General features: G+C 33.0%; 1 protein-coding gene across 1 annotated transcript; it reads right to left on the bottom strand.

Moving 5' to 3' along the window:
* Positions 1 to 2,767: 2,767 nt before the first annotated feature.
* On the bottom strand, positions 2,768 to 7,489 carry LOC108679121 (U-scoloptoxin(01)-Cw1a-like). The gene is made up of 3 exons (XM_018167699.2): positions 7,456 to 7,489; positions 5,551 to 5,714; positions 2,768 to 4,049 (listed from the first exon to the last, which is right to left on the bottom strand). The coding sequence occupies exons 2-3, from the start codon at positions 5,697 to 5,699 to the stop codon at positions 3,812 to 3,814; spliced, it is 387 nt and encodes a 128-aa protein (XP_018023188.1). The 5' UTR covers positions 5,700 to 5,714; positions 7,456 to 7,489; the 3' UTR covers positions 2,768 to 3,811.
* Positions 7,490 to 15,528: the final 8,039 nt, after the last annotated feature.

Raw genomic sequence — 15,528 nt, 5'->3', positions numbered from 1 at the left:
AAAAATTTATCGCCGTAAATTTCCAGACGGTTAATTGAAAATATCTTTGCAATAATATATAAGAAATTTTTTCATCGTCTCTCTAAATATGTGTATGAATATTTTTAGAATGAATAGTTAAATTCCTGAACAACTATTTTTCATGAATGAATCTGGTTATTAACTCTCTAGGTGTGGCTTGCTATGGAGGACCAATTATTAATAAAGCTATTTAAGTATTAATAAATCTAGTATTGTATTAGTATACTAGTTTCTTCTGATGTCTATCTATAGTGAAACGTAAATTTACTTCTGGTTGAAACATAAACATAGGCCAGTTTCACACAAAAATTTACATAGCAATTTATCTGCAGCCGTTTGATTGCAGGCCAATTTCAACTGAGACTTTTAATAGAGTATTTCTCCTCATATTAGTAATTGACTTCATTACTCTGATAACCCACGTATACCCTTTGATATTTATGGGTATACTAGATTTTAAACTACCGTTTTTCACAGCTCGAAGATAACGAAAGTGTAATGCGATAAGCTCAAACTCTTAACGGTCGGGATGACGTGAAAATTTAGCGGAATAATTTGTGATTACAATATTGTTTTATAGGTTGAGTTTTGGGTTAAACGATTGGTAAGAGGTTTGACGTAGTACTGAAATGCTTAAATTGAAATTATTCGTGAGAAAAGGCTTGCTATTTTCCGAAGCCAGACTCTAGTCATGCATATGCTGTAAAAGTAAGTCAGCTCTAGGCAATAATATATCACATTCATTCAATTAATTTAGTTGTTTAGCCGCAGAATGTTAAGCTTTCAAGAGAAGCAACCACGAATATCAGTAGGGATGTTGCCCTTTGTATTTTTAAGTCATTTTATAAGCGTGGTTTCAGAGTCACCTGCCTATATCCATACCTATATATTTACTCATAGTTGATATTCTAGGGATGTATTTCACCTATTCAACTTAGAACCACCAGCATAAACTATTGATCTCAATCACCCATCACATGTTAACCTAAGATTTATTTATTATTGTATATTAGACTTCTCTAGTAATGTGCACATAACATCAAATCTATAAGTATTGCATTTATTAATTCATGATTAAAGAACTACAGATATAGAAACGTTGGCCCTCGAGTCAATAATTGTTAATAAGGGATCATTTTTGCGATTTAGCAAGAAGCTTGAGAAAATTTTATAAACAAATGATAGATTAAATGCATTTTATAAGAGACATGACTATATAAAATGATGAAGCTATTCATATATCAGGCTGTAAGAGTCGTCTGCTGATGCTCTAATCGTCAAACATTAAGAGCCGTCATGCATGTTGGGTCCATGATAGGCTAACACGTGCCTCGAACTAGAATCAGAAACTGATGATTATTGCTAACGAGTAAATTACTTTATCGGCAATTCTAACAGCAATTTTTTATCCCCAAAGTTCAAATATTTCTGCCATGATCATTTTTGGGACCTGAAAGTTCACCCAAACATTTTCAAGTAAAATTAAATGCAAAAACCTTGTATAGGAAAAAAATTTAGCGGAGTAAAGTAAATTTCTAATATTTTAAATTTGGAATAATAACCAAGCTTACCCTGCCGCTCATTTCTACATAAAATATTGTCCTAATAATCTTTATGATTTTCTTCGTGAGTGCACGTAAATAAATTTTGTTAGATGCTACCCTATCAAAATTTTTATTCCTGTCAGCCGCTGGCACAAGGACGCCTCAAGCTCGCCTAACGGTGTAAATTATATGTACCAGCTTAACCCTGCACACCATACAGCTTTAGAATGAAATCATTGCAAAAGTTTTATTTTTATTTTTGTAGATAACGCATTGTGAAATATTTCTGACTTTCTTTTGGTATTCACTTGACGAGAGTAGTAAGATTTACTTGATGAATTTTAATTTTTCCAGAATTGTTTCTTTCTCAAAAGGGTATCTGTGGTTATCCATTAAACTTGAATGAGAGGCAAGTTATATCGTCAGCTGAGTAGCGACGATAAATCATAAGTGACTAGAAAATTTTACAAAGTAATTATCGTCAACCTGCAAGTCAAGAGTGGTCAGTTATCATTTTGTCAAGTTCATGGTTTGACTTGCAAGTTCATGGTGTAAAATTCTCAGTAAGAGGATTTTAAAGTTTCGTTTCAGTAAGAAGTTGAATAACACCATAAATCCATCCCTCCAACATTTCTCTGGTACAATATTTTCATTTGTTTCAACATCGAAACAATTCCTGCCAATATTAAAATATTACTGTCCATTAATACCCTATTTATACTTGTATTTATACTTCTTAGATGACTGTGAAAGAGATTGAATGTGAAAAGTTTATTTAAGTATTCAGATCATGTGTCTGTAATGAATGTAATATGAGGGAGATTTAACATAAAGTATTTATATTAATACAGTTCGCAATTTTAAATGTTCGTCCTGAATTGTTATTGCAATATGATTATTGAATAAATATTGTTCTTTAATCCATGCCTTATTAATGAGATAACATCAATTTAAATTACTAATTATTTTACTTTTATTGAAGAATTCCATTATTTTCCATATAAAATTAACATAGCAACAAATTTTCACTTTGCTACAAAAACAAGGTTTCGAGGTTACGATGTTGCAGTTAATTCAGTTCACCAGTTTTCATGTAGAAAAATTATAGTAATTAAAGGAGTTTTATAATTGAATGACAGGAAGATCAGTAAAAAAAAGATTTTTAAGCTCATTTTACTCGAATGAAGCAAAAAACAGACAGCTTTAACCAGCAAAAAGCATTAAATGGATCACATTACAAACTTTAAGCCGCCGAACAGCCATTAATTTCCATAATATATTACATACATATTTTCAAACCAAATTTAGATTTTGCCTTTATGCATGCGATAATATTTGCATTCGCGAATACACAAAATACATACATTTGCTGAATACATATTTACATATGATAAATTTAACAATGCCAGGAATACGGTAAAGGTTTCCTATGGAAGTTAACCACAGTGGGAATAGCGTCTATTTCTAATTCAGGTTAATTGCTTTAACACTCTTCAATTTCCAATGCGTAAAGAGATAATTTTTTAGAAAAAAAATTTTAATACGTAAACTAAGCAAAGTTCTGTATCAATTTTCTATCTCGTAATCGTTAATGAATCTCAATTAATTTTTTTATATGGCTAGATGTGAATGTCATACTTCAAAAAATCCATTATTTTTTATATGGCTAGATGTAGATGTCAAACTTCAACAATCCATCTAACGTATTGAATGTAGGTATATAACATATGCTACTACAACTCTCTGCTCAAATTTGTACCGCTTTCCTTGCAATTTTTAGTGTTCGCTGAATATCATATTCAATTATTTTACTTTTTCCAATGAACTTCTCACTGGGAATCTCATTAAATTTCATTCTATTCGTGAGTTTTACATTGCATCGTGGGTACTCTTCTGAATTCGTAAGTTTTTATTACCACCGTAGACATTCTTTTGTATTCGCTAGTTCTACTTTCCATCGTAGCTATTCCTTTGTATTCGCGAGTTCTAATTAGGATCATAAATGTTCTTTTCTATTCCCGAGTTCTACTTGGCATCTTCGACATTACTTTTTATACATTAGCACTGCTTGGAATTCTATGCTTATGAGTTTAACGTGAGTGACATCGCGGATATTCTTTTGCATACATGAGTTCTAATCTACATCGTATATATTCCTCTACGATTGTAGGTTCAATATGGCATGGTGGATATATTCATTTAAATTCGTATTCGTCATCATAGATATTTTTTCGTATTCATTAGTTCTAATTGGCATCAATAATCTTCCCGAACTCTGAGTTGACGATATCGTAGAAGTTTTCGGCTTCAGAGCAGGGCAAGGCCGCGAGTTCTTCACTGCACGTCAGACTCGCTTGGTCGAAGATTGTTTGGTTTCCGCAGACGAAAGAAAAATGCGCCGTCTCGACGATCTGGCCAACGTCGTCTTCGATAGGCAGGCAGACGTGGAAAATCTGACAGTCGTTATCGGTATCGGCGTAGTAACTGCGAGGAATGTACGAAGAATATGTTTAAATTGAGATGTAGGAGTATCAATAATTGTCGGTATCGGCGTAGTAACTGCAAGGAATGTACGAAGAATTAATTTAAATCAGTACGTGAGTATTGATCAAGGGGCATGGAATTTCGCAGCCCATGAAATAAATTTATTGGCAAGTCTAAAGCTTCTCAGGGTATTTAATAAATTTATAAATAATTACTTCCCTATAATCTTTCGTTTTCGATCGATAGAGTTATCAACAGAAAATTTGTGGCAATCAAATCTTGAGTCTAGTCTAGCGATAATATACTGAGAATTCGAATCATATGAGTCCTTAAATTTTGTGTTTAACATTAATTTATAAAAAACAGCAACATGTAATTTGTACATACAATTTTCTTCTCTCACATTGATATAAGAAATGATGCATTCGGAATTTTTTGGACACACATCGAATAGAAACATTCATACTCAGTAATCAGCATGTTTTAAGTCAATTTAGGAAATTCTGGATTTTCCAATATCGCGGATACTTTCTTTTGGGAGCGAACAATAAAATCAAATGCCAGAACTATTAAGTATATCAATTTCCATCGTTATTATTGTAACAAATGCGTGAATTGTTCAGTAAGTGTCATATAATTTTTTTTTCACAGAAAATTTAACATTTAATCTTGAAAACATTTAGAATGGACGGAAGCAATTTCAATAATTTTTCCTCTCTAAACACGTGGAAGTACGGCTTGTAGGATCCGATTTATATAGTTTTATTAACAGGTACATTCAGCCTATTCATTCCTAGATCATTGCAAATTTCTATTCAAAAACAAAAGAAATATTGAAAAGAAACGTTCACATTATTGAAGTTCTGCGTTTTGGATTCAGCTTTAAAAATATAGTCAAATCCCTCATTTGTGAGTTATTTTTATATTTCATTAACACATAACGCCGACAATTGTTGTCGAAGTTCCGTGTATTGAATTTTGATTTAAAACATGGATACGTCTTTTATGTGCGGGTTTTTATTATATTTTACGTATACGTATCTTCTGCCATCGTAGTTAATCACGGCTCTTAAAAACACACTTTAATGCTTCATGTGTTGTAGGGTTTATTTCTATATTTTACCGGAGTTCCGCTCTTAAAAACATTGATAAATCCTTCATGTGTGGAGTTCATTTTTATATTTTCCCAGAGTTCCGCTCTTAAAAACATAATTTTATCCTTCATGTGTGGGGGTTATATTTATATTTCCCCAGAGTTCCGCTCTTAAAAACATGGTATTATCCTTCATGTGTGAGGTTTATTTTTATATTTTCCCAGAGTTCCGCCCCGAAAAACATAATTTTATCCATCATGTGTGGGAGTTATTAGCGCATTTTTTTATTTATGGAAAAAATGCGCTATTGTGCTCGCCATGTCCGTCTATCCGTCCGTGACTTCACGTTTTCTTTCTGTCACTCACTGCCGTGAGTACTCAGTTATATTTTTTTATATATTACGTACCCGTAACGTCGACCCTCGCAATTAAAGTTCTGCGTGTAGGACCGGCCCTTATTAAGGATAAATTCAGCGCCATCTGGGAGCTGGTATGCCATCCGTGCGCCGGCGGTGGCCACAAGTAGAGCGAGGAGGGCAAGCACGGGGCGAGACATGGCGGGCGTTGGGAGCTAGGATGTAAAATTTAAATTTATACAAAATGTTAACACTTTCAAATTAAAATATACCGTAAATGATCAAAACTTATGAAAATATCAAACTTTTGTTCGAATATCAAATTTTCAACATCAAATATCAAAATATAAACACTTTTGAAAGAAACCGATAAATGAAACAATACAGTCTTGACTGGGGTCGGGTTGTAAAAAAAATGTTCGACACAAAGGTCAAAACTTTCAAATTAAAGCGTGAAGCTAAATGATACATTTTTTTCTTTGGCTGGGGCTTGCACATCTGATGCAGAAGTGGTTCTAGACGACTATCAGTGGAAGTAAAAATAACGCTTTGAGGTCAATTTTGTATCACTTGGAAAATACGACACTTGAATTTTCGTCCGTGCTTAGATAAACTGAATGAATGAGGATCAAAGAAGTTTTCACTCTTGGCCAACGAGATTTTCAGGGATAAAATGATGATAAACCGGAACTGGAAGGAGAATTTCATTGATAAAACTAATAAAAAAGGGAATTTCTTAGCGTGATTAAGATAAATACGTTCAGGTAAATACGATAAATGATAGTAGTTAAATACCCAGGTAAATACGTTCAGTAACATTTACATTAGTTACGCTTGATTTTTACATGACTTTATGAATAAATAAAGACTTTGGATTGTAAGTCGGGATTGCATTACGTAATGTGAACAATACCGGACTTTTCAGAGGTGATTTCCGAGGCAGACGTGGGCAAATTTTTTATTTAAACTAAAACTCAACACTTCAAAATCTGTATACGGTAATTTATAAATAAATAATTGTTCTTATGCACACGGACATCAAGAATTGTACAGTTAACACAAAATATTTCACTGCATTCTAGAAATCGGTAATGCAAAATAAATTCATATTGATGATATGAAATATATATGAAATTTTCAAATACGTTAAAATTTTAGTCAAGTGAAATTTTATAGGCCACTCGGTATTTTTTAATTCGAATATAAAACCTATGTAATGTATTGTAAGCATGCCAGCAATAGCTTCAAACTGACTTCAGAAGAAACTTGATTTCACAAATGAAGAATGCAGTCTCATGCATTTGATGCATCAAATGCATCACACTGCATCAAATGCATCACACTGCATCAAATGCATCACACTGCATCAAATGCATCACACTGCATCAAATGCATCACACTGCATTAAATGCATCACACTGCATCAAATGCATCACACTGCATCAAATGCATCACACGGCATCAAATGCATCACACTGCATCAAATGCATCACACTGCATCAAATGCATCACACTGCCATGTCCGTCTGTCTGTCTGTCTGTCTGTCTGTCTGTCTGTCTGTCTGTCTGTCTGTCTGTCTGTCCGTCCGTCTGTCCGTCCGTGACCCCAAGTTTTCGTCGACGAGAAAATGCGCTCTCTGTCACTCACTGCAGTGAGTACTTAGTTATATTTTTTTTATTTTAAAACGGTACTTACTTTAAAAAACAAGCCTCGTATAAAACTAATACCAAAAGTCGTAAATAATTATTTTCTGAAACAAGGAATAATTTTTTCCGAGAGAATGAATAATTTCAACGTACCACCATGGTCTGCAGCACTGCTTACCTCTAAAAAACACGCCTCGTAGAAAACTAATACCATAAGTCGTAAATAAATTATTTTCTGAAACAAGGAATAATTTTTTCCGAGAGAATGAATAATTTCAACGTACCACCATGGTCTGCAGCACTGCTTACCTGTCGTAAGTTTGGTCTGTCACTCGTGGGTCTGCGATGGCGCTGGGCTTTTTTAAAGCCCCAGCGTCGACCTCAGCCCGTAGACCTTCAGGGAACTGGCCGGGCCAGCGTCCTGTTGCTGCCCTCGAGACCTCGACACAAGCGTGTTGCGGTATCCTGGATACCATCTACTATTTTTATTGGTTTTTGCTGCATTTTTTCATGTATCCTGATTACTGTGTACCCTGATTGTCGAGTATCTAGATTGCTTGGTATTCTGATTGTTTTGTATTGTGATTGATTTGTATCATTATTTTTTTGTATCCTGATTGCTTTGTATCCTGATTGCCTTGCATCCTGATTGCTCTGTATCCTGATTGCCTTATATCCTTATTCCTTTGTTTCCTGATTGATTTGTATTCTGATTGCTTTGTATCCTGATTGCTGTGTATCATAAATGCTTTGTATCCTGATTACTTAGTATCCTGATTGCTTTGTATCCTGATTGCTTTGCATCCTGATTGCTTTGTATCCTGATTGCTGTTTATCCTGATTGCTTTAATTCCTGATTGATTTGTATTCTGATTGCTTTAAGTCAGTGTAATCGTAATTTTATGTTTTATGATCTTTTAGTGGTACGTCTTAGGTTTACCAGCATTTTATTCAGTTCTGAAAGCATCGCATTAGCCAAAATGGTGTACAAAATTTTTAATTTTCATTTCATTACAACAGTGGCTTGGATGCCTTCTGTCAGTCAAAGTTATTTCTCATTCAATCAGGCATACTTACTGCAATTTTTACGTTTTCATCCGGTTTTGTATCAAAGTATTTAATTTGAATATTGCGTTTAGTCTGTTACATTTTATGGTAGGATCTATAGCGGACTGTTGCATTTCGACGCGCAGGCTTTATTTATCATTTGTTTGCTTGGATGTTATTGAATCATTTATTTCTTTTATAAAATATTCAATATTTGATGCCAGATGTGCATATAAAATTATCTTAAATGATGCGAACACACGTCGTTCTCGTCACTGGAATACATTCTAAGGATTTTTTATTCTTCACTAGCCTAGCTTTTTTCTGTTTTCTAACGACATATCCTATTTAATATCAACATATCACATTTCATATTAACATATCCTATATCATAGGACCTTGTCTTCTTCCTTAACCTTTTATTCTATTCCTTAGCCACTTATCACTTTCCTTTTCCAATAGGTACTGAAAATATTTTCCAATACTGAAAGTATTTCAAGATGTAATCATGATTTAGATTTTTACATATTTTTTCAAATTTATTGGCAAACGTTTTTGCAGCATTCAATAAGCACTTTCAATTTTTCGAACATGTTTCTATTATGTTTTCGAACTTCTAGACTCGAAATAACTTAGGACAAAATAAAAGCTGGCCAAAATATAAGGCGGCTCTTATTATAAAAATTTCGCTATCAACTAAATATATTATTTATTAATTTATTTTTTATTGATAGAATATATGAAGAGAACAGCAAAAGATGTAAATGGCAATTTCAGAAGTAAAAACTTTTTCTCTACTCATGTCTATTAATAGATATATTTTAATTCTTATATTAACACGTTGAATCCGAAGTGGTACATATGCGTACCACGAAGTGTATTTCTCCAGGACATAGTGGTACATTATTCAGGGTTGCCAGAAAAACTAAAAACGTCCAAATCCGCGAACAAAAATAAGGCCAAAAAATGCCTATAACTCAATACATACTTGTATATTTGTAGATTTCGGTGTGAAAATTCCATTTATTTTTGCAGTTTTCAAAATTTAATTAGAAAGTACCTAAACAAAAAATTTTGCCGGCCACCACAATTGAAAAAAAAACTAAATCATAGAATTTGTCCTGGAAAAACGACTGTCTGGCCTCCCTGTTTCATAACAGTACAAAAAATGAAATAATATTACAAGATGAAGCAAAATTGGAGTCAACGTGTTAAAGAGTTTTCTCTTCATACATAGATCGCCAGAAGCCAGAAGCTCCATCACACACTTAAGGTCAACGTCGCACTTCGCATGCAAATGAGGGAGCCCTTGTTCCGTGCAAGGGCAGACAAGTTAAAATTATTACCAAAAAGCAACAGTTAACATTAGTAGCGTCACACTGTACGCTGTACTTACGAACTAAAGTACACTAAAATTATTACCAAAAATCATCAGTTAATATTAGTAGAGTCATGCTGGACGCTGTACTTAATTACGAAGTAAAGTACACTCTGTAGCATATAAATATAAATAAATATAAATAGCATATAATATAATATATATATTATAATAATTATATAATATATATAATATAATATATATTATATCTAATAATAAAATAGCATATAATATCCTCTGGAAAGTCACTGTTTCTCTACCGTATACATGTGCATTGGTACAAACTATCTAACTTTCAACAAACTGATTCACGACTTACAGCGCTTAATATAATAATTTGTACTAATTTTTCCATTTTGTGCAGTACACCATCCGTAATCCAACGGATCACAGCAATGAATTATAAAATTGAACAGCTAAGTTCAGCAAACGTAATGTAGATCTGGGTAATTACGTTACGTTATGAATATTATTCTGTACCCTGAAAATTAACGTGAAAATACATCTTTAATAAAATATGTTGAACTATATTCTTAAGGTTTATCAAAACTGCATGAAAAAAGTTGAAAACTTAAACAAAAGCTTACATAATTATAATAATAAATAATATAATAATATTAATAATAAATAAACCTCTGGACAGCTATCGAAGTATTTAAATAAGTAAATCAAAATGCCTGGAATTCAGACCCACAAAAAATCATGTAAAATCTGCCTTTTTTCTCATAAACGTCGCTTATTATCCAGTTTTTTCGCAGTTAATCTGTAAAGCCGTTAAATACTAGAAAAAATGAAGACATGGAAAAAATTATTATCCAGTTTTTTCGCAGTTAATCTTTAAAGTCGTCAAATACTAGAAAAATTAAGACATGGGAAAAAATTATTACCCAGTTTTTTCGCAGTTAACCTGTAAAGTCGTTAAATACTAGAAAAAATGAAGACATGGGAAAAAATTATTACCCAGTTTTTTCGCAGTTAACCTGTAAAGCCGTTAAATACTAGAAAAATAAAGACATGGGATAAATTTATACGTTAACTGATGTCCCACGGCTGCAAGCCATTGAAGGCCAGCGAGGAAGCATCTTCACTTGTACAGTCTCACGCAAAAATATCGATCACAATTGTTCATTTAAAATAAGAAAACTAAATTAAAATTTAGATAAATTTATATAGTTATTGACTTTATGACATAAAAATTACAACCATGAAGGTAATTCACTTGCACTATCGCCTGTAAGAATATTGCATATGGTTGCTTGAAAAAATCAACTTGGAAATAAAATAACTATGAAATGAATACTTAATAGCTTGAATTGAAGAGAAAATGAAATATTTCCTTGTTAATCCTTATCCATTTTTACGCTGTTGCGATGCTTTTTGAACGGTTTGATTAATAAGTATTGATTAAAACGATTTTTAATTCATTCTATCGGTTTAATCGCGTCTTATAACAGTGAATATTCCAGCTAATAAATACATTTTGATCAGCAAACGGGAATGAAGATTTTGTTTGCTAGGTTATATGATCCTCATTTATATTTCATCACATTTGGATGTATTTAATGGCTGTTTGGGCACCCGCATGAATCAAAGCTTTAAATTTGATCTTTAAATTATTATGTATATATACAATGTAAAGGGCCAAAAAGATAGTATTTTCGTATTTTGAAACAAGAGTCAAGCTGGAATTATTTTGTTCTACGTAATGTGTGGGTGAGAACGGGTATTTATTTAATTGTCAGTTATTTATTTTATTATTATTGACAAAAATCAGGAAGACAGGATTCAGGATAACGGGATACTAAAGTTTGCAGGATTCACGAACCTGAACAACGTTGTGCTAAACAACTCGTACTGTAAATAAAATAGTTTTCATCGTGGCATTATACAAGGTTGAATTTCAACGTTGACTGCTCATAGATACAGCCAGACTGGGCATAAACTTTCGAGCGACTGTACCTCGGTCCTGAAGCTCGTCTGAATAGCCTTGAATAAAACCTAAATCCTGGCTGTAAAGGTCCACTCAAGCGTACTCCTTAGCTTGTATACAAATAGCTTTTCCCACTGGGAAAAAACAGGGGTTGAACAATTGGACTTTTTCCCCAAGGGACAATCAATTGATTGTTGATTGTTGCTGTTGTCATACTTCTTGTTATTGAGAACTTAGATAAATGTTAAGCTGATAAGTAATAAAACTAGTGAAAATATAAAAACAAAAAATAACTAGTGCCAATTATGAAGTGACATATACTATAATAATTGCCATTATTGAAACAACAACTACATGAACTGGTGTCATCATAAAACCAGAAATTTCAAGAACTAGTTCCATTATGAAAACACTAGTGTCATTATTAAACCTTCAATTTAGAGAACAATAACCAATATAAAACAAGCGATCGGTCAGCCATGACTGGCTCTAAAATTTTCGAGTTTTATAAACGATGGAATTCAATTCTAGGCGGTAAAAGCTGATAAGCAAAGAGCTTTGATCAATTCATTTTTTTTTAAACTCCATGAATGAAGTTTAAGAATACCAAACAGAAACGTTAAAACAATTCGTATTTTTTTATGTTAATGCTGGAATTCTACAACAGACTGCCAATATAATCTTATAAGCTTTATCACTCGATTAGATTACAATGATCACAAAATTAGTTATTTTAATTATGTTGAAATGAATATAATTATTTTAGTGTTGTTTGAATATAGGATTAGTAAATATTATATAAATATTTCAGTCCTAATACATTGTGTGTCAAATATCAAATTATATATTTTTGGTCAGATACGCTCTGCCTATACGAAAAAACGCAAAAAAACTTGTTAAATAAATTCCATAAAATGATCGAAAGACTGATATTCCTACGCAATTCTAAAATCAAATGACTTTAGTATAGGCATTCAGGCCTTGGAACTCGTTTACATAGGAAATTCCTGCCGTCACTTTCGTGTAATGACTTTCAGTTTTTGAGGTAAACAGTAAGTATTTATTTAATTGTCGGCCCTCTCAGGTGGCCCTTCCATCGAAAAATTTCACGTGTTTGTGATCGCAGTAACTTTGTTGGAAAATTTTCGGACACCTTGAATTTTTGGAAAAAATTCGGACACCTTGATTTTGTTGGAAAATTTTTCGGACGGGTTATTTTAGACTTAAACCTCGAGAAAAGTGTTGTTTTTTCCTGCTATCCTCAATTTCCAATCAAAATGAAAACACGAGAACAGAAAAATTGTGCGATAACAAGAGAAATCTCTAGTTTTATACAAAATACAAAATCAATTCCCTGGCCAAAATAAATACATTTTCGAAATATTGCTACATCATCTGCGGCCAAATATATTATGGCTTTTTTATTGGGGCCCCACAAGCCTATGAAAATAAACATTTTCAATTACCTAGGTGAAAAATTTTGTTAATAAATTTTAAAGCAATTTAAATGACTAACTTTAAAAATAAGATTCCCGTATTATGTAAACATTATCAACTCTTCGGATTTGCCTGAAGCTCCTTTTGTAAAATCTTCTGTCTAAATTGAATCCCAGTTCTAACAGAAAAATATAATTTTATGACGAGAAAATTTAAGAATAAAACGGTTATTCATACGTTTGTGACACAGAACAACACAATAACACAAAAATTTACAAAACACAATGAGGTTTCTAACTAGTGTCCATATTAATTCATCAGCTACTATTTTATAGCAGCTGATATATTACATAAAATATATATCTACAAAAATCAGTGTCTGAATCGAACATACGCCAACTACACCCCAAATTGCCTGAATAATATACATACATTCAAAAAAATTACGAAAATGCCGCATACAAAAGAATACACATATTTATAAACACAAATAATATTATTGCTTTATTCCAGCAGTACTTCATGAATACGTTTAATCTTCACCCAGACCACATAATATGTCCATAATACCTGACACGAAGCCGAATAGTTCTGAAACAGTTTTCTCGTACCTGAAATCTAAGTGAACAAATAATATCTCAAGTAGAGATCAACATTTCTTAATAACAGTCTATTAAAGAAAATTAATTAGCCATAAAAAATCTGACACCGACGAAATATTATAATTAATATTCGAAACTCTTCCAAGAACTAATTTTAAAATAAATTCGTCACAACCGTACTTTCACCATCAAATGCACCCTCAGTATCACTGCTCCACATCAACCACTTGCAAGAATTTTTTCACGCTAATAACAAAGACAATATATTTCTCAGAATCAAGGCAAAGATTTTTCCAGAACTGAATCCTAAAATCGACCACTCGACCTGGTTTCCACAACAACGAAGGATCGCAAGATCTTGAAAGATCGCAAGTGTTGCAAGATCTCTGAGAAACCGAAGGGCGTGTGATCTGCCGGATCATTATGAACGGTGACAAACAAGGATCTTTCTTAACCGCTGTGTGGTTGCTTGTGGTTCCTCTGTATGGTTCCTCTGTGTGGTTCCTCTGTGTGGCTGCTCTGTGTGGTTCCTCTGTGTGGTTCCTCTGTGTGGTTCCTCTGTGTGGTTCCTCTGTGTGGTTCCTCTGTGTGGTTCCTTGTGGTTCCTTGTGGTTCCTTGCGGTTCCTCGGTGTGTTTCCTCTGTGTGGTTCCTCTGTGTGGTTCCTCTGTGTGGTTCCTTGTGGTTCCTCTGTGTCGTTCCTTGTGGTTCCTCTGTGTGGTTCCTCCTTGTGGTTCCTCTGTGTGGTTTCTCTGTGTGGTTCCTTGTCCTCAGTGCGGTACGTCAGTTCAGTGTTGGAAAATACTCATTGTATGTGAGAGTGTGTGAATTTCGTATGATTTTATGCTCTGATTTTCCGAGTGCCCAAATTTGTATTGTATGTATATCGATGGAATAAAATTGAATTGTGGCAGCAAACTTTCCTATCTGTTAGTAGTTATTATATTATAAGGTAAAATAACACAGAATTATATATTAGCGTAAGAAATTTAGATAATTTTTGCTTATTAGACAATTTTTTAAATTTCTATAGATAAATTTCTGACTGCAACACAGACTATGATTTTATGAATACAAACAAATATATTGCTACCTATAATTTGTACATTTTCGCTGAAAAAACATTTCTTTTAAAACACAATGAATAATTTGAGTTGGTCATTATAAATAATGAATAAACCAAATTTTTGTTGCAGTAGACAATGAAAGCCCCACATGGGAAACCTATTAATTTGTATTGCTTTCTTAACTGCCTATCATTTCTATCATAACTATTTACATTTCTCTGTGTTATGAAGGTCAAAACAATCGCACTGAAGTGATAATGTGAAACTCCAGCCTCTGATTAGGACAATTTCAGTGAAGAAAACGAACACTTTCATTGAGGAATGACTCAGCAAAAAGCCAGTGTATGGCTGAGGTCTTCAGTGAACTGCAGACGTGCAATGTTTCCTATATGACCTACAAATGGCCGTTATTAAGACAATTACCTTCTAACAATTAAATAACATCGGCACATAGCTCGCGAAGAGAGTTCAGTAAAATATGATATCGACACTCTGCAGTATTGAAGGAATTAAAGTGAGAAATCATGAAAGATATAATCAATTATATATATACATATATTTTTCATTGCTTTCAAAATTATATAACTTGCCAATTCGCCAATTGTCAATTTTTGTGTTTATCATTTGGAATATTCTACCCTGGTCTCATATTCAATGTCAATATTCATAAATTTAAAACATGATAAATATATGTAGCGTCGAATTGTTTATTCGTGGCCACCGTTCGTACCACGGACAGCATCTATGTATTCAATCCATTGTTCGGATGCATTCAAAAATTTAGATGTTCATTTATGGTAGATCTGCACACTCGGGCCATATACGCATTAATTTCAGTTATATTCGTATGCTTATCCCAACAATTTTATTCACTTGATATTTAACTTCAGTTCTATTTGAATAATATTTTACTCAAATTAAT

This window comes from Hyalella azteca, unplaced genomic scaffold (assembly GCF_000764305.2).
Source record: "Hyalella azteca isolate HAZT.00-mixed unplaced genomic scaffold, Hazt_2.0.2 contig3659, whole genome shotgun sequence".
NCBI classification, from domain to species: domain Eukaryota; kingdom Metazoa; phylum Arthropoda; class Malacostraca; order Amphipoda; family Hyalellidae; genus Hyalella; species Hyalella azteca.
This window is presented reverse-complemented; position numbering and strand designations above follow the sequence as displayed.